Source organism: Pleurodeles waltl, chromosome 1_1, assembly GCF_031143425.1.
Source record: "Pleurodeles waltl isolate 20211129_DDA chromosome 1_1, aPleWal1.hap1.20221129, whole genome shotgun sequence".
NCBI lineage: Eukaryota > Metazoa > Chordata > Amphibia > Caudata > Salamandridae > Pleurodeles > Pleurodeles waltl.
In genome coordinates, this window is record NC_090436.1 from 147038505 (window position 1) to 147059529 (window position 21025).

Genomic DNA, 21025 nt, shown 5'->3' on the forward strand with positions numbered 1-21025 from the left:
TGGTTCCAGTGGTAGTGAAAGAGTTAAAGAGCCTTGTAAGAATAGGGGCTATTTCGTGGCAAAAGACTTTATTGAAAAGTGGAGCGAAGCCATCGAGGCCTGGAGGTTTCAGAGTCTCAAGACATGCAATAGTGGAGCTCACCTCCTCTACATATATGGGTTGGTCAAGGGATTCAGCAGTGTGTGTAGGGAGCTGCGTGAATGGGAGAGTTAAGAGATAAGTGGAGGAGTCAGTGTCTGTTTCTGAGTCTCTGGTATTCAGGGTTTCATAAAAACGCTTCTGCGATCTAAGTGTCCGAATGCACTTTTGCAGTGGGGGATTGTTTAATTGCTCGGACAGTTCCTGAATGCCTTTTGGCTCGCAAACAGTGTGCCAGAAGCCTTTCACACCTGTTTCCCCCATGTAGTACTTAGGCCTCAGCCTGAGTAACGCATACTCTGCTCTTGCAGGGTCTAAGCGTTTGAAGAGCAATTGCCTGCGTTCGAGCTCTCTTCATATTCGAGGCGCCCCGTATGCTTATGGGTTGTCTTGAGGTCCAAGACTTTCCGTTCAAGTGTCAGTTTTTTCTTTACGGATACGATTTTCGCAGGCGGAGATGGCTATCAATTCACCCCTCAGAACCAGCTTCAGAGTTTCCAAAAGAGAGAGGACAGGGCGATTTGGTCAGTGCCTTTAATCTGCATCTAGTCATGTATCGCTGGTCTCAGTGCAACGTAATTCGCGGGGGCCTGAAGCAGAGGGTCCCTAAGGTGCCAGTGTAGAGGGGCTGGCATAGCCTGGGTGAAATGCATAGTCAGGTTAAGGGGGGGCGTGACCAGAAATTTATCTCGGAGCAATGTCTGAGTCATGGGTCAGTGTCAAGATGGCAGGAGTGGCCAGGAAGTAATCAGTGCATTTGTCTTGTGTAGAGTAGTGGGAATAGTTCTTGGAAGTGGGGTGTTGGACCCACCCCACGTCAGTCAGACCACAGTCCGTTAGCCAATTGCATACCTTGGGCAACATGGTTCCGGTCTAATCGAAGCGGTGGGACGATCTGTTGAGGTTGTTGTCCATGACTAGATTGAAAGCACCCACAATTAGTATTGCGGCGTCTGGGGTTTGCAATAAAGAAGAAAATGCGTTTAGAATGAAAAGATTCTTGACGTCCATTAGGAACGTAAATATTCACTAGAGTAAACTGTAGGGATCCCACCCGTATCTTGAAAGCTAAGATTCTTCTCCTGATTTCAGTTCTTTTGGAATGGATATCGCCCCTGAATAGAGAAGAGAACAGTCTAGCCACCCGCCCTTCTTCATAGCATTCGTGGACCATAATTGTTGTGGAACCATCTAGATTGCATGCGGTGTGTATCTTTAGAGAGGAGTTGGGTCTTTTGGAGCAAGCAAATGTCGCTCTCGAAGCTTTCAAGTAGGGACAAGGTCGATCTGCGCTTGTTGGGGGTTATTGAGGCCTCTAACACTGAGGTTCAGTACCTTAACCTCCAGGAACGGCTTTCTGGGAGTAGTAGAGGTAGAGGATCATGTGAGTTCATATTAGCAGGTGGTGGGTTGTGCTTGTAGTATTACTCCTGAGAGGGCAGAAGTAAAAACAATCCCCAAAACAGGAAAAAAAGGTAACTAGAAACTATCAACGTGAAATAATGAAGTCCAAATATGGTAGTGGTTGAGATAGGTGGGTGGGCCATGGGATTCAAAGCTAGGCTTAGAAGAGAGACTCTTGGAACATGTCACTAATCCGGGTATATGGCTCCGACTCCGCTCTCTGCATGCCCTACCGACGGGTCGGGCTCAGTTTGGGAGCTGCAGACCTTTACACATTTAATGTTTGTCTGAGCCATCGACTCCTCCGGAAAGCTTCTGAAGCAGCAATTGTCTCTCTTTTGTCACAGTGACTGGGTCCGGGTGTGTTTTTGTAGCAGAGCTCTTGGTGCAGCGCCAACTGACTTTCTTGTGGGTTGTGTCAGGGGGTGAACCTTCTCAGACGGTTGTGCTTTAGGATCATCGATGCCCAGAACACTGCAAGCTTCTCGCAGGGACAGTAGCTGCAGCAGTTTTCCATTGTGGCAGAATATGATCTGGAACGGGGGGCCCCAAGAATAGGCAATGCCTGCATTCCGGAGATGGGTGGTGATTGGGCAAAACTCCTGACGCCGTTGCAGTGTAATGGCGGACAAGTCCTGGTATAGGACAGACGCATGGTCTCTGAATTGTATCAGGTGCTTCTCACTGGCTTTTCGGAGGATCTCTACTTTTAGCTGAAAGGTCGTGCACACAGGTGAGTATGTCCATGAGTGGTGACCCATTCAATCTAGGCAGACCCAACCAATGAACCCAGTCAAGTTTCAGCCCCATATCTTCGGTGGCATTCAGTATGTAGCGGTAACAGTGCATTCACGTAGCCTCCAATGTCTGTTCCCTCTGAATTCAGCAGTACCTCTCGGATATGAACGTTGTTCCTCCGAGATTGGTTCTCAAGGTCTTCAGCATGGGTTTGAAGTCCGATGTGTAGGTCTTGCAGTCGTAGGACCTCTTGTTGGAGCCATTTAACCTCCTTGCCTTGTCCGGTGTCCTGATCCTCCACTGCAGAAACTCTGTCTCCCAGATCCTCCAGGTCTCATCGGACCTCCCTCAAGTTCGCTGACAGGTCCTTTTTCACTGCCTGCAAGTTGTCCTTGAGCGAAAAGAAGAGAGCCTCCATGAATGACCTGGTCACTGGGCCACTGTTGTCTGCTGCTGTGAGGGGGGGACAGTGTCCTAGGGGGAGAATCCGGCATCCCCAATTGATCCTGCGGGCTCCGTGAGCATCTTTTTAAGGGAGCGTTCTTTCTTAGACTTGGCGGCTGCCATAGCGGGGGGGGCTTGTTTGAGCCAAGCCTTGTGCAAGCTATGGGGCTCTTCAGGCACTCGCAGTTCCGGGAAGGGATGTTGCATGATGAGTGGGGTGCCGGTGTTGTCCGGGGTCCTGTCCGCACCCCCTGGGCTCACACGTTGTTTTGTGTTCTTCTACCTCCCACTCCCAACTCCGGAGAAAGGTTCAGGTGTTCAGTCAGAGCCTGGGTGAGGGGTCTCCGGTCTTGAGAGCAGCAGATGATGGGAGGTCATGCACAGCGACTGATTGCCGTTGTGAGTATTGTAGCAGTGGTCCGCCCACTTGGGGGGAGAGGGTGATAGACACCCAGGCTCTGCTTTGCTTGTATCACTGAGATCGGAGACCATTGAGCCCTGGCGCAGGTGTGTCCCTGCACCTGTAATCCGTTGGAGGGTCTTCAAGCCCCTGTCCTATTTTGTCTAACTGTCTGGGAGCAATCCACATAGACCAGCTGACAGCTTCACATTGTCATGCAACTCAGGAACAGGCTGCAGGCATCAAATGGCTAGGGCAAGGTATTGCCAATGTTTTAAAAGTGCCATTTTCAGAATTGTGAGTTCAAATCTGACTTTACTATTAAAGAGCACTTTTAATTACAATTCTTTAAACACCAAACTCGAACCTTGTACCGGCTCTCAATTGAAAGTTACAATTTATTAAATGTGATCAGGTAGGCCATTGCTATCCTGTGGGAGAGATAGGCCTTGCAGTAGTGAAAAAACACATTTAGGAGTTTTTCACTACCAGGACATGTAAATGTAAAAGTACATGTCTACTTTTTTATATACACTGCACCCTATCCTCTGGGCTGTTTATGGCCTTCACTACGGTTGACTTACATGTATTAAAAAAGAAAGCTTGGGCCTGGCAAAAGGTTTATTTTACCAGGTTGAAACTGGAGTTCAAAACTGCACACACAGGCTCTGATGACAGGTCTGAGCCATTTTAAAGGGCTCCTTTTGAGGACTGCATAAGTGCTGAAGGTTGGTGAGACACAGCTCTCGTAACAGTTACCTATGCACCACATGGATGTCCTTTCTTTATTTTCTCTTTTAATTCCTTTCCTTTTCTTTTATCAGCACTTCCTTATCCCTGTGCAATTTTGTCCTGATGATGACCTTAAGTGACAATGGTTGAAATGCCATTGACATTTAAAACAGTGAATTCTGGCTCATTATTTTCTACATGATATTTATAACATATGTGTTTATCATCAACTTATACTGAAATATTTTAATTATTGCCTATGTGCTGTCTTTTCTCATGTTTGTTATATGCACTGTTCTCGGACACTTGTTCATGAGCAATATTTGTTCACTTTTCTGTTCATTGCACTTGATCTAGATAATTGTTCATGCTAATACATATCGTTTTACTTGATCTTGTAAATACAACCACAGTAATTTGCTTGGTGTCTTTCCCTTGTTTTTCTTGTGCATTAACCTTTGCTAAAACTGCTTTGATTGATACCTGTTCAAACGTTATTGCAGGCCCACTAGCAGCCTTTAATTTACAGGCCCTGGGTACATGTACTATCAATTTACTAGCAAATTAAATGTGCCAGTTGGGCATAAGCCAATTCTCCCATGTTTAGGGCCGAGAGTATCAGCACTTTAGACTGTTTAGCAGTGGTAAAATGCACAGGTTTCTAAGGCCAAGAAAAACAAGATCATCAAATATAGGTAGGGTGAAGGAAAAACGTTTGGGGAAGGACGACCGTAAGGCTGACAGGTCTTGTTGGGTGGTACATACTCTTCAAAAGCATTTTATCTATGCTTGTTTGCTTTCAAGTGAACATCCTCCTGTGTGGAAAGTGAATATGCTGCAGAAAGGGCCAGTATGTCATCCGACAGGATACATCAGTATCAAACATGTGCTACTTAAATCGTAACTAAAATAACATTTGCTGACCTGTCTACTAGTGTGAAACTTTTTCAAGGGGCAGAAAAACGTTCTGCGTAAAGAAAACTGCTCCACGAGCCCTAGCACAAAATTTAGACCACCATTGCTGCTGCTGCAGTCTTTCTCTCCATTGTAGGCTTCTCAACCGTAGACATGCATGTCAGCTGGGCACTACTATGCAGTACACATGGAGCATTTGCAGCAGTGCTTGACCCTAACATGGCTGCTGAAAGGGTTACGGGGGTTATTTAGAGTTTGGTGGATGGTAGATGAAGGACAACTGGCTTATGTCCTGTCCATGCTCTTTAGAATGTATTCGTGGGTATACAGTCTAAACTAGGCAGATGGGATATCTTCCAATTTTTGGCAGGTGTCCTGAATCAGTCAAACTCCACTTAAACTCCATATTCTTTTATTGTGTGCCCCAATGAGAAAACTAACTTGCATTTCTCATTCACCAGTTCTACAGTCTTGTTTTAAAGATTGGTCGGTGCTGGTCAAAAGTCCATCCTAAACCAGGGAAATGGTTCCTGAGGAAAACAATTGCCAGTAAAACTTTTTAGTTTCGTGAAAAGGTTATATTTTACCAGTGGAAATTTTCTGAGATTGCTCAACAGTTTAACATAATTTTTGCAGAGGAATTAGAGCCTCCAAACCTTACTTTTAGAACTATTATGTTAAGGCATGATTTTTTTGTAGCCTAACATGGCTTCTTATACTACAGTTTTATGTGAAGATGCCATTACAACCATTGTAAGAAGATTCTTGCCAAGGTATCCAGAACGCCCACTTCGGCCCCCGCATTAGGGAAGATTGACATCAAAACGCAGTAACTGATGCGTCTATTGAGGATTGTTTGAAGCTCCTCTTGAAAAGAAGATTAAAGTGGAATCCTGTTGTCAGATTATGTTCTCACCACAACTCATTTATTAAGGGCAAGCAGTGTTCTTTGTTGATGGTCATTTATATTCAGCATCATATACACTGGGAACCAGTGGGCTATATTCCCCAACTCTCTTGTTCGATACACAAGCCTCAATAAGGGTTAATAACTCCCAGTTGTCTGCATAACCACAAACATAAGATTCAACTTATTGGTGATCCCTTTACAGTGCGGCTGATCTAAAAGCGCAGTCAGTAGAGACAACTAGATTTGAAGAACATGTGCCTGATAAGAAACCTGCAAAAGCCAAGAAGCCTATTAAAGAGATGGAGTTGATAACTGTCCAGGAGTTTGAAAGCATCCCAGCGTGAGTAGCCTCAACTTCTTTAGAATACATGTGTGAGCTTGTGTGAAGAGGAACAAGTAGAAGTTATATTTTCTCTTTTCTAACATATTGAAACCTAAACAATTAGATCTTTATGGAAGACTAGCAGATGTCAAGTATTTCTGAGATTGGCAGTCAGAGGTTTGAACGTTTTGGTCTAATGTGGGCCTCAAGTGATCTGGGTGGGCAGCCTCTGGCAAAAACAAGCATTCTGCTGATAACAGGGCTTTGTCTCAAGCTGAAAAAAATGAGCAGCAGTAAACAACTCTGTAATAGGCCGTCACTAACATGTTTTGTCATTTACATCCAAGTTGGGTGTAAATGTCAAAAAGGAAGGGACTCGAAATTCAAAACCCCCACCTGCTCATCTAACAGTACCACTGTGGATACTTTTACACATTATTAAGGCCTGCTTGACCAGAATAGTACGTTTGGCATCATGTATATGATTGCATTTTTAAAACAGTATCCGAACTTAACTGCAATGTTTAAATAAGTCCAGGCATATTTAAACATTGACAATTTAATAGAATAAATGTAAAAAATTTGGAGGGGGGCCCCGATGATTTTTTTTTTTTTTTTCACAAGGGGGGGGGGGCATCCTTAAAAAGTTGGAAGACTACTGTATTAGTTCAAATCTGTGTAGTTGATTGAAAAGTCATTTGTAATTTGAAAAATATTTTAGAAAATAAATTAAACCTTTGTCTTTGTTTTTTTATATTGAAAGTTTCTTTACAATGTATGCTTTATATTTTATGTCAGTTATATGAAGAATCGCCTCACCTATGACCAAATCAACAGTTTTATTGAAGAAATTAACAAGGCTGTTGTTGGCAAATATAAGATTCTGCATCAACCACCAAAGTCGATGAGCTCTAATGTTCGAAAATTGTACTACAGATTTCAGGAAGAAGAAACCAAGGATACTAAAGGTGAGTGGTCTGTGTGCACAGTCTGATTGTTTCTACTTAGTCCCTTTCAATGTTTCCACTGTAGTATGTTGATGCAATTATTATTAGATTTCAAATACCTATAGATAAGCAGTGTTTGCCACTGAAATTTCTGTGCAGTTCTCTACCATTGGACATTTTGTAGATGTATGTTATTGAATTATTTTACACCTCAGTTTTCTTGGGAACATTTTAACAAACATCAGCATCAGAATACAAAAATTTAGCAGCAACATTTTGTGTATGCTGTCCACCTCATTATGAGATGTGCCTCATAGCCAATGAGAGGGAGGGTTACAATCACCATGAAAGCCACTTTACCTTAGATCTTTTACCACACATTGAGTGGATGGAAATTCCTAAAAGATCTAAGACAGAGTCAACGTTTTCTACACCATCTATTGACATTTAAGGAAATTAATGGTGCATCTAACAGTTTTGTGCTCCAGGCATAGATAAGATATTTTGTTCTATTTTACTACTCATTTCAACTTGCAGCTCCTGGAGTTGTTTCAGAGGTTCTGTCTGTACAGCTCGCTAGAGGAAAGGTTTATTTTTTACAGCTTTATTTCAACTCTAATTTGTAATCATAGATGAGACTTCAACCAAAATTAAAAGGTCTTTCCTTAAGCCACACCAAACAGATGATGTTTGCAGAAAACACATGTTTTGCATATATAACTGCCTCCATCCTCAACCTCTTCTCCAAAACTGCCAAAGAAGTCAAGCTCCATCTGCGTAGGCATTGACTGATAGAGAAGATTATTTTTTCCTTTGGAAGAAGCTCAATCCTCTGAAGAGGATTCCTTCATGATTGGTCCCAATCTTGAGCCTATCAAAAGTCTCATAAGAGGAAACATTTGAAATTTGCTGTGACTAGGGATGAAAGGTTCAACGTTCTGAGCTTCCTCTGAATACTGTGATATCTGCTCGTGTTAAATGACCTGCATTTCTTTTATCTTCATAAAACATGTTCTCTGCCTCTTCTGGTCAGTTGGTGGAGGGATTGAGGGGCTGGTCTGTCAATAACTGAACACCTTGTTGACGAACCCATCATTTGACCGCTCAGAAAACAACCTCTGCTTTGACTCAGACTTCCTCTCAGCTATGGCCCTCAACTACAACTCCTTTGTTAATGAAGGGTTCTACCTAGTTAACAACCGCATTGTTTATTACTAAAAACACCTTGTCATTGACCTCCTCACCTGGAAACAGAAAAAATATCCCTAAACATTAGCTCAGACACGTTCCATTAACAACACCCTTGCTGATTATTACATTGCTGTCTACAGCCTTATGTGCACACCTTATATAATCTATAATGAGTTCACATAAAGTTGTTGACATATTGCTCATGATGATATCTATGCAGCTTCCTTATAATGCGATGAGTGTGGTGTTCAGCTCTATCTGATATTTATCATGTTGATGTCATTGTCTATGGTGTCTCCTGCTAAGAGTATAATTTATGATGTATAGAGAGTTCTACAATGTGGGATCCATCACTGACCTTTGGAAGAAAAAAGAGATACTAATGCTCTGCAGGAAGAATATTATTGCTCCTGCGGTGTCTGTTATATACAACTGTGTACTTCATGTAACTTAAAATATGTCATTGAGTAGAGTTCCCATTTAAGTGCACATCTTGAAATACTGCAGTGGTGATAAGGGCAGAAAGAAATTCTTACTGAAGAATAAATCCCAACAAGTACCTTTAACCTCCAGACATTCCAGGACAGTTTAAAGGCTTGTCAGCTCAAGAGTAGAAGCAAAGGCTGCAGTCGAGGAGCAGCCTAAGTAATTGTGACAATCCAGGAGACAAGTGAGAAGCTCTAAGATCAAGAGAAGAGGCTCCAGTTCATGGAAGGACAAGGAGCACGAGACTGCTGAGAGAAAGACATACTGGTCTAGTTCCTTTAAGATATTTTGGCACTGAAAACCTAGAGTAATGCACAAATTGCTGGGAAGAGGAAAAGAGATGCATCCCTAAAGTAGCAGGAAGTAGTTTTTAGTGATGATACAGTGTAAGACTGAAGAAGCAACGGTTTGATGGGTCAGCAATGTATTTTCCTAAGGGTTACAAGCATAAATATCATTTTGAAGTCAGAGTACATCTTAACATAAAGTAGACCAGTAGGACCCAGAGGAAGAAGGTGTGCTCTCTGGAGATCTAAGACAACTAGAGCTACATAGATACTGAGAAAGAGAAAACTTATGCCCAGGAACTAGGCGGGGACTCTCCTCCACCCACAGGGTCACCAGTTCACAGCTACCAATGGCCAAAGTGTCAACTTATTTCTTAGAATCTCTTTACAAGATAATGGGTGATTTCTGCCCCTGATAGGGTCACCATACATTTTCTACTTCTAGGGCTTCTTGGTTCCATTTTATGCCAATGGCTCAGTATCCAAAACTAGAAGAGCAACCTAAAATTCTACAGTTAGTATTTATTTTGGCTCCCTGTTCTCCTGCTGATCAGAATCAGGATGGCATTATGGAGCTTTTCGATGTAGTATGAGAAGGTCTACACTAATGAATATGGCCCTTACAAGAGTGTGAGGACTATGAAGTGCAGTAGGACAATGCATCTCATTGGCCAGGTGGCTAACTATGGACTCTACACCTAGATTAAATTACGGAGTTCTCCTTCATGGGACTTTCTCAGATATTCATGAACTGTGGAATATCTCCATACATATTAGCGCTCCCAGAATATATTTTGAAATTTTTACCTTTGTGGTCTGTCTCTGACAGATGCTCTTCCTGCTGTGTGAAAATATTTACAATGGGTGACCGGAAAGTGTACATGACCTGCTTTCCAGACTTTGACACCATGGAGGACTGTAAGACCTGCAACAAGATGAGAAAAGAGTTAGCCTCAAAGGCTGACAAGAAGAGCTCAGCAAACAACATGTTAAGAGTTCTGCTGGGCCCACTTCAGCTGGCAGGCCACAATGAGAATAGGTACTAGCGAGTACCATGTAACAGGGTACAGAGTGACTCGACAGGCAGTGCATGAGCAAATTTAGTTCCAGAGGAGAAAATATCCTTCTGCCTCTATCCTTGATGTGACCAGTTCTGAAACTTTTTGGGGTTCTGCATAAAAGTCACTGCTGCTCCTGCGGTAGATGGCAGGGTACTCCAAACTGAACTTCAGAGGTATCTGTTTTAATGTTGAGGGGCCATTTGTTTCATCTTTCTTGATTTTGCTTTAGGACCTCTGCTTAGTTCAAGGTGCTGCCATTAACGGCCCTAAGGTTTAGGAGCCATTCTACTATAGCCCAGGCGATCTAGTCATGGATGAGGATTAGAACCCTGTTGTGCTCTCCAGATGAGGTACTGACTTTGGCTATGATGCTGAGGCCACGAAAGGCACCCTAAAAGTGGTGCAGTAGCCAGTGGATGCACTGTTGTTCCACTCTCATGCAATCACTTCTCTCTCCTGCAACTGTAGAGGAAGGTAAACATAAAAAACAATGAATGAAAGACTCTTTGATGAATGTTCGAGGGGAGTATTACTTGAGAGGATAGTCTGAAGACAAGCACTGAAGTGCCTCTCAAAGAAAAATAATCTACATAACATCAGCCATGGGACTATTCACTGTAGAGACAACTATGCTGTGCAGTTTACCTTCTCTCGTTGTCAGTGCTGAGAGAGTCTTAACCATGGAAAGAACCTTTGTTATTGAAACCAAGTGACCCTCCTGGAAAACTCCATTTAACTTCAGAAGTGTATGCTGTTTCAGTGTGCAGTGGTCCTTTCCTTCGGCTCGTTAGTCCATTTTCTTGACGAATAGCGTCAGCAGTTGACATCCTCTGTTGTTATGATGTTATGAAAAGGGCAGAGAAAAAGTTCAATATAGAACTGATAGTCCCATGATCAAGATTTATATCATATTGGAAATGTCACAATCTTTTTAAACACTAGCAGGTAGTACCTTTTGGTTCCTGGCTTTCACAATAGATACATTTTTCATTTTTAAAAATTTTGGTTTACCTGAGAAAGTAGAGCGGTCATCAACTCAATCCTTTATAAAGGCTTTGGTGGCAGAAAACATCCCGCTTGAGAGCACAGTGCTCTTTGTCCTCTGTCTAAACTGGGGGCAAGTCCAAGAGCAGTAATTGCCAGAGTCCTCAGTGTCAGAGATCCAGATGGCATTGTGGGGGTGGCCGGAATGAGTGGGCCTATTCACTTTGAAAATACTCAGATCTCCATATTCCCAGACTGTTCTCATGGAGTCCAAGCCAAAAGTAAAACGTTAGATGCTGTGAAGAAGAAACTGCGGAAGAGAGATATCTGATGATGCTGTTCCCAGCCAAACTACACATTATGCTGGAGAGGAAATCCTAGTTTCTTCACCTCCATCAAGGAAGTGTGGAACTGGCTTGACAGGTGACGGAAGGTGGGAAGAAGAAGACAGACTTAACTAGCAACCTGGAGCCTGATTCCCAGCTGTGACATGAATCAACAATGGATGGAAGTCCTGGTCAGGGTGGGGCGCTGATCTGGAGAGAGAAAAGATACCGCAAAATAAGGCTAAATGAACAAATTCACACAGAATTATATAGGGGAGACAAACAATCAGAAACAAAGCATACAAACCCATCTACAGCTGGAACATGTGCAATGTCTCAGGGGAAGGAGGCATGGCCCTGCTGTCTGGTAACTCTATGGCACATGATGCTGCGACATGAACAAACTGGACATGTGTGCAAAAAAAGGAGAGAGGTCACAAGAGTTACACATATCAATACCACAGTAACAAGGCGTCTGTTGACTACTTTACAATATCTAAACAAATTGGTTTGTGTACATTAGCAAGGTATGAGGGGAAGACAAGTGTCTTGTGCATTAGACGGCGGGTAGTTTCAATCTCGCTGCAAGAAGCTGTTGGGGGTGGCTTTGAAAGACGAGTTGTTACATAACAGAATTGGGAACAGGGTTTTATCATAATGCTTAAAAGGCGGAGATCACATACAGAATGGAGAGATTGGACTACAGAAGGACAAAAATCATGGCATTAGAGGGCTTTTTGAATAGTGGAATGTGAATGATCTGGACAATAAACTCAAAAGAAGTATAGTGTTGTGCTTTATCACCAGACATAACCCACACATTACAATCTTGCAAAAAACACACCTGTAGGTAACAAGTGCCCATTTATTGGGTATACCTGCTGGGCTGGTACGCTGCCTTTGGTGAGTAATAGAATGGTGAAAAGATTAAAGTAATTCCAATATAACTACCCCTAACTTTACAAACAAATACCCTGGAACACTTGAATAGAATGGATATGGGGACGCGCTGGCCGAAACACGTTTAGTAACAAGAAGCAATTTTAATTTAATAATGCATGATAAATGTAGTCAGACTCAACACCAAAAGGCAACACGAGTAAGAGGATTCCACTGATTTACCTTCATAAGAGCTACAGGCCTGTCAGATATATGGGAGGATCTCCATCCACAAGATGGATAATACTTTCCTTGCTGGAAAATCCTGCTCCCGGGCCGGCCTTCCCAAGAGCCTCTCCCCCACCCAGCGCTCCTTGTAGACCTTTGTGTCCTAGCAGGTATTCCAACTTTCGCCCTCACTAAGCCCAGCTTCTGTCGAGAGCTTCTCTTTCAGTGGCTCCGACGCCCCCAGATCACCCGCCGCACCGGGGCTCCACAGCGCTTACATCTTCCATCAGGCGGTCACCCACCCTTCCATTTTTTAATTTGCCCTTTAGTGTGGGCCAAAGAAAGTGAGGGGTAATCTTACATTAGAGCTGTGACCCGCCCTTTTCTGGTCTGTCGGCTGTAGTATTCGATTCTGCCACCTAGGCCACCGTTACTGTAGTTTACAGATCATACCAATGTAGCTAGAACGTTTTTCAGATTCTTCTGTAGGTGGCCGTGGGCTCCAAATCAAGATGCCATCTTGCTTAAGCATACGGCCAGGCCTACCAGTTCCAAGATTAACTACATTCTGATTGACAGTGTCCACTTACCTATTGTGTAATATATTTATATACAACTGATTTTAGTGTTAGAACAGGCACATATGTCATTATTATCATATACAGTTGCAAACATAGATAAATATATATAGGGACATGAAAAATTACTACAAAATGCACACTCCTCACCCAGATTAAAATGCGGTTTCCCGATTCCTGATAGAAAACTAATTGCCATAGTATGTGACATTTCAATTGAGAGTACAAGAGATAAGAAAAAAGAATTGAATACTAAAGTGCATAACCTTGACAAAAAGATCAAGGAAACTGAACAAGGAAGTCTCCATATAAATGATAATGCCTCACTAAGGGTGTTCATTGATCTTAAGTATGAGTACAAGCACACTTTTGGGTAAATTTCCAAAAAGTTATACTGCTGTGATAGAGTGAGAAGAGATGTTCCTTGAGTACAAAACAAACACACTGAACATCTTGGTGGTTAAAGAAAAAGTTAACCAAATTCATCCAAAAGCGGACAATATTGCCAGTGTCTTTAGATACTTTTATGTCATCCTCTCTCTACTCCCCATCCCAAGCAGCAAACACTGACGAATGCACAATAATTTCGGAAAGCATTGACTTAGTAATGATACCTGAACTGAATAAGAAACAACTAGAAAAACCATATACACACATTTAAATTAGACCAAGGCGCCAGACAAGGCTGTCTCGTCATCTTTGGTGGTTCTCTTATCCATTCAACCCTTACTGGAAATACTTTGAAAGGATGCTAGATTAGTAGTGTTCAACGCAGGGAGCGGCACCTACGAAATGGCTGCCTATATGGGCTCACTGTGCAGGCTTGCAAAGCGTTTCCAGTGATTTTTGACAATATCCATAAATATACAGAAAGGTCAGGATTAATCCTAAACAGAGATAAGACTGAGATTTGGCCTCTGAAGTTTGCCTGCACCCACAATGTATTAGGTAACACCTGACAGCTGGCAATCCAAATACTTAGTATTTGGGAATTTGGCTTAATTGTTAGTTTAGAAAATCAGCTCTCTACAATGAAAAGTATAATCTGAATTAAATTGCTGCGCTACTGGTGGAATAGTTACCAAAATACATCTCGTGGGGGGGGGGGGGGAGGGCAGAGCGGAGACCATGATTACCATGAGGGTGAAGTACTTAGCTGGTATGCTTCCTGTAAGACTCTATAAATATCAAATAGCCTTTCTAATTTGACAAGGCAGATATCAATTCCTATCAGAATCCTCTTCCTGCCCAGCTGGGCTGAAGATTGAGACATAGTAGTCCACAATAAAAGTATATCCACATAACTAGCTTCAAAATGCAACTTACTCTCTCCCATCAGATGTTTGCCTGCACAGTTTCGACTCCCCTACTATTAAAGGCTAAACTTGGAAGGAACATATGTAAATCGTGTTTAATGTCTTTGTGGAAAAATAAACACCAAGGTCCTTGGCCCTTCATGATGCCTCAAACTTATGCACAAAAGTAGTTGCTGTATGATCTGGATAGCTGTTTTATTTTCTTGAAGTTCGAAATAGCTCTGTCAAAGGTCTGTTGCATGCATGACCAACACCTACCTAACTTCTTAAGTCAGAAAGAGACAAGACAATATGATCTCCATATGCCACACCTCTGACTTTCCCGTACTCACTCACTCAAAACTGAGAGCTGAAACACTTCAGGTAGAGCATCAGATACTTACTATTTCAATCAAAACTTATTCCATAAATAGCACAGCCTTGCTTGTTAGTTGTACGTATTTCTTTTTGGACCTCATCTAAGCTTCAAAAAGTGTAAATCCTCCTTACCGACACTTGCTGAAATTGCAGTTTTAGTGGGGTGATCTAATACATATGCTCTTTCATTGTCAGTATCCTTACCAACTGTGGGCAGATATTCACAAATATATCAACAACATTTTTGATGTCTACATAACTTTTGACCCATTTACAGTATGTTTGGGAAATGTAAAAAAACGCCAATCTTTACCCCAATCAGTAACACAGATATGAAGTTACTGGATCTGAAGTTGACGCTGAGAGTCTAGATTATCCTGTCTGACTGGCAATCGACCAGCAAGTTTTCTGTGCATGCCTGTGGGACATGGTTATGGTTTCGGAGAATCGCTAAATATATAACATACCATCATTTAAAACACATCAAAAATGGTAACACCATCTGGAGGAAGCATGATACCTTACTCCTGAAGAAAAGAACACCTTGAACACTTGACCAATAGCAACAGAATAACTGCAGGTATAATGCCTGATTGAGAGTTAAGCTAACATGTACTCTGTCAGATAAGTGACGGATATCCCTGTTGCTTTATTACAAGTGCTTCAGGATGTAATACACTTGTAATAAGAAGGACATAATATCCGTGACATCTGTCTGTCAAACTTTTAATCAGGCCCATAGTTTCTAGATCTGTTCTAGACCGGTCTAGAAGGACCGTTTAGACTTCCTGAAAATTATCTTTAATGAACTCTCCTGTTTTACTATTCTGATGGTCTGACACCCTCCGTCATTCTCCTGTAGTAAATGACTTTTGACGCATTAACGAGTTATGCTATACTCCAGAGATATTTGCCTACATCTATACTATGTGCTTTACCACTACTGAATGTAGTGTGATCACTGAATAACAGTAGGAATGAAAGGGATTTGTGTTTGATTTAGAAGGTAGCATCCACTCTCTTTTTGTCAGCCACATACTATTATTTATATCACTTTTATTAGTATTTCTTGTTACCATATTCCACATTGTGATGCTATGTGTTGACGCTTTCATTTACATCATCTTCATTTATTTGGTATTCCATTTCTTTGTTTCCATGATGCATTCTAAAATCAGAAAAATAAATTGGTTGATTTGCACTGTATGCAGGTTTCAATAAACTCTGCTTTCGCACAAGGTAACTTTGAGTAAAAAATATATTTGGAAGCTACTGGAATGTTTTCCAGTCAATATAGTGATGGTTGTCATCAAGAGCAGTCGCCCTCCAAGCTACTGAGAGTTTCAGTAATTTTGATTAAATACTTAATTATTTTTAAGTATTTTAATTTACAATTGTTCTACTTTATGCAAATACCTTGAAACACACGTTAGCATAGAATTCACATAAAATTGATTCTTAAATCAAATTGATAAAATACAAAGATCAAAATTATGAAAATCTTCAGACACGCACCTTCTCTTCATTGGCCAGATCATCAAACAAGCAGCTTATCCAGAACTCCAAGATTACATCAACACCCACCATCTCCTGCACGACTATTAATCCGTCATCAGGCCAAGCTGTAGCAGTAAGACAGCTACTTTACAAATCATAGATGACACCCCCTGGCCTTTGGACCCCTATCTCCTGATATTGCTGGATCTCTCACCCACTTCTGACATGGTTGATCAACTCATCCCCATTCTGAAGCCTTGTATGGGATTCACTGGGAATTCCCTTCACTTGTTCTCCTTTTACCTATGCTCATTCGTGTTGGCATCGCCACATCCAGAACCTCTCTAACCTATGTGTCCTCATCCAGACCTGTGGCTGAACTGCACCAAAACTAAATTCCCGTTGTCTGCCACAAACAAACAACAGCTAGTTAAAATCTGTTTTAACAACATTGAGCTTGGATGTATTATATTCCCAGCTTTCATCCAAAACCAAGACCCTGGGGGCCAGATGTATGAAGGATTTTTCTGGTCACAAACGGGCCGATTCACAGAACCGGGCCGTTTGCGACCAGAAAAATGGCTTGTGGTATGTACCAAGCCCTATTGACGATTTAGTACTCTATTACAGAATCACAAGTTGGGTTTGCGAATCGATAATAAGAACGGGTGTGTTTAGGGCATCCCTTCCTAATACCGAATCGCAGTGCTATGTATGAATGTTTTGCGACCGAAACGCAGTCACAAAATATTCGCATTTTACCACCAACTTCTAGTTGGTGGTAACCCATTTGCAAATCGGAAGGGGTCCTCAAAGGACTCCTTCCCCTTTAAGAATGTTTGGTAAAATATTTTTTTAATAGCCGGCAGTGGCCTCACAGACCACTGCCTACTCTTAAAAAAAATGAAAAGAAATCTTTTCATATTTCTTTTTGAAATGCAACCCCTTCTCCTCTAAGGACAATGGGCTGTATTTAAAAAAAAAAAAATGCTTTATTGAAAAGCGATCACAGACATGGTGGTGTGCTGACCCTAGCAGGCCACCATCCCTGTGATTTTTGCCATTCCCAATGGTTCGCAAACTGAGACCTACCTCATGAATGTTAATATGGTCCATCTATTTGCGACCCACTGGGAATCACAAACTAGTGTTGAACACACTTTAGTATATTTGTGTTTGCGATTACCAAATAGCCAGTCGCAAAAATAAGATATTTGGTAATCGCCAACCATTCCCTACGTACATCTGGCCCTGTGACTCACCCGGGACACAGTCTTCATTCTTCGGGTACACATATCCAAAACAAAAAAGACTAAATGGTACCAGCTCTCCCTAAGGAAAAAAGATCTTCCCAGATAGTGACATCAGAACTGCTGCCTGCATCTGGATGGTGATATTGCTCTGCTTCATGGTTTGCTAGACTCCTTAGTGGCTGACTTCCCTTGCTGGTCTGCACTATCTTCAAAATCAACTGCAGAAAGTCGTTACTAGCAGCACTGCACAACTGTCTTGCTGAGAAGTAGCCACGACCCCATCAAACTGGAGGCAAAGAAGTACAAAAATTAAATAAGGCAACAGGTCTTTTTCACTGTACACCCTTAATCTGGAACAATATCCCCATGTCCACTAGGACACTCTCAACTCTGCCCCAATTTTTTAAAGGGCTGAAGATGCACCTCTTTAAAGTACTCTACATCACAATGAAGTCCACTTCTGTTCTTAGAGCCAAGCTACATCTCCAGTCATTCGTTTACTTGTTTCATACATTTACTGTATTGTTGCCTTAGATCTTCTATACTGCTCCTCTGTCTTTTGCCTAGGTTTGCTCTATATACCACATATATACAATGAATGAACGGAAGAAAAAGAGCCCTTTGGAAACCTGATGCAGAACATTTTAGCACAGGTAGTTGTCCCTATAAAATAAATCCCTAGATACAATTGCAACATAATCTTCTAAGATCAGCTTTAGAGCACCTAATTCTCACTTTTACAAAATTATTCGCTGTCCATCTAAATAGCGTTATTAAGCAGGTTGATTATTGTCTAGTCGAGATGCCATAATTTTCATGTTTTAATATAGTCCTCAAACTTATTCCATATTGAGCATGAGCGTAGGTTGTCAGGAAGGCTCCACATTGGGCAAGAGCAAAGTTTGTCTGGAAGGTCCGCTGCAACTTTTATTATAGTGACACGTTCTTGCAGTCCCCAACTTTGCATCCATTGCCTTGCAGTCGTGATGTGCACCAAGCTGAATTTCTCAAATCACAGTAGTTAAACATGACCATTTCTTTTGTGTTTCTTTAATTTCTGGGATGTTATTAAATGAGATTCCTTGCCTTTTTTCTCAGGTCAATATTTCATCGTTGATCAAGATATTAAAGAGTTCACCCAGCTGAAGGTTGACAAGCGATTTCATGGAATGTTGAACATTTTGCGCCACTGTCAGCGCCTGCGGGAAGTCCGCGGAAAAGGAATTGTCCGTTATACTATTTTTTAGGTCCAGATTTACAAGACTTTCATTGATACAAACTCTCTTAGCACAGGTTTAGTAATGAGTGCTTGACAAAAACTGCTATTGTTCATTTACTTAACTGTACTATGCTGACTACTGGAGTGCAGTTTCCCTTGTTTGTTAAAATTATTTAATTTCTGAAGTTGGATCCACCTTTATGTCTCATATAATCAAAAACTATATGTGTTTTAAATGATTTAAGGATAATATTTGCATGTATACTTATCTAGGTCAAAATCAGGGTCATTTTAATGCTAAGAAATAGTGTTGTGAAAAATGTAATAGAGCTCCACATTGTGCAGTATTGGGTTGATTTTCATTTTTAAATGTTTATCACAGAAAGGGTTTCCAGCTATTAACATGGGATGCATTAGTAATTAATTAATCTAGATAGGTAATTGCTGAAGTAAATTTTGATCCTGAAAACTGGTGTGATTTCAGGTCTGGAGTGTCACATTTTGACACTCCTGATTGAGATATTGATGGGGGAGACCTGTATCCAGCGTAGCAGATGATGCTAAACTAGTTGGGATTTTAAATGCAAGCAGCACATGCATAACAATGGCACCCAACTACTAGAATTGAAAATGAGCAAGATCAGTCATGCATCAGATAACGGGTAGACTAGTCCATGGTAATTTAAAGATTAACATAATGGTCCACTATTACTAGCAAAGGACTAGATCTGTAGAGAAAGAATATTTCTATATTAATGAGTTCTCGTGCCCTGCTAACATGATTGACATCCAGCTGAAGCCCACCATGCTTAAATTATGAAGTTCAATTATGGGCAAGTACACATATATAATGCATGGCTTGGCTAGAAAATAGATTCTTAGCATAACGGAGTCCAAATGAGAAGTTATGTTCTTTGTTCACTATTTCATCAATGTTGGGTTCTTCCCACTGGTTAATCAAAATCATTTAGTAAATGCACCTTTCTGGCAAGTGCCTCCAATTTCTTCTCAATAACTGACATATTTGAGTTTGGGCAGTGGGGGAATGATAACCAGCCTCACAGTGTAGCTGTGCTACCCTTCTAACAAGGAATATCATTGACAAACACTAATTCACTGTTGGGTACATCCGTGGTACAAAACACATCAGTTAAGTCATCTGTTCAGTTATTTTTTATAATACATTTTTGTAGGCTTTTTATTCACAAATGTCCACATTACAATAGGGGCAACACATTAACACTTGCATTCTAAAATAAGTCAGTAATGCACTAGAAAAATCATCTCATCTAATTAATTGTAAGTTGCAACTCCTTTGTCAGCATGGCATTTACTCACAAATCCAGGATAATCCATCCACTTGTCATAGATTTGTGTGCTTTTGCAGATAGCCCAGAGATGTATATTGGATCCTCCCGCGAATGATCCATGTCTTGGGCCCATTCCTATAAACCAGGTGAGCCTCTATTCTGTGAATTTCTGGCGATATCTCTTCTTCTATGATTACCAATCCTAAGTGTATCAGTACTATTTTATTTCGATTTGTTGGTGTCAAAGTCAATGGGTATATGTAGGAGGGCGACATTGGGATTCTGATCCAGGTGCCACTGGGTCCTCTCCTGGAGTATGCTTCTCACACTGCCCAAAAGTATCTAGTCTGGGGTCCCTGCCATGTGGTGTGGCTAAAAGTTCCAGAATGTTCCAAAGGGTTTAGGCAATCAAATTAGCTAATTCTCCCAAAGCGAAATAGCTGGTGGCACATGAGATATACTTAGTGTAGATGTTTAAGATGAGTTGAATGAATGAATGTTCTTTATTGTGCGATTAGTTAAAATTATTACAATATGCAAAATACAAAAAATACCAAAAACAGTCAAAGAGAATATACGATAAAAAGGCTTTTTAGTTTGTAAATAGCGTGCACACTCCAGCTGGCAGCAGTAGTCCGATCCAGGACAAGGTGCTTGTGCAAAAAAGTTAGTCGACAGCAGCTAGTGTCCTGGTCTTCTCACCATTTAGATGAGCCCTTTGGCCAAGTGGAGTAGTAATGATTTACTGTGCAGCATTGCTAAAACCTTTCCATGTGCAGTCCCAGCATTAAAGTAAATAAAAACACTTTAAAACAACATAAGATATGGTTGTCGTTTCAATGCAAGGATGCAGTATTGGATTTATCTGGAGTCCTTATCTTGTTGTTTTGATCTAAAAAGCAGTACAAAAGCCTGAGCAGTAAAAGGCTCTGAACTTGTGACTGACATGCGCAGTACAGCTGGGAACAGTGATCCGATCCTGTGCAAACAGATGTCAGCAGTGTTAAATATCATGATCTTCTTGCCATTTGGCACACCCGTTGCTGTGCAAAGATTGCTGAAACCTCTCCAAATGTAGTTTCAAATAAAAGCACTTTTAAAA

General features: G+C 41.4%; 1 protein-coding gene across 4 annotated transcripts in view; it reads left to right on the forward strand.

Moving 5' to 3' along the window:
- Positions 1 to 20744, forward strand: part of SKA1 (spindle and kinetochore associated complex subunit 1) — a 78456-nt gene extending 57712 nt beyond the window's left edge. For all 4 annotated transcript variants that reach the window (XM_069219242.1, XM_069219238.1, XM_069219241.1 and 1 more), the window contains exons 5-7: positions 5885 to 6022; positions 6803 to 6972; positions 18493 to 20744. In XM_069219242.1, coding sequence (XP_069075343.1) covers positions 5885 to 6022; positions 6803 to 6972; positions 18493 to 18641 — 457 coding nt within the window. In that variant the 3' untranslated portion in view covers positions 18642 to 20744. The remainder of the gene's footprint in view (positions 1 to 5884; positions 6023 to 6802; positions 6973 to 18492) is intronic.
- Positions 20745 to 21025: the final 281 nt, after the last annotated feature.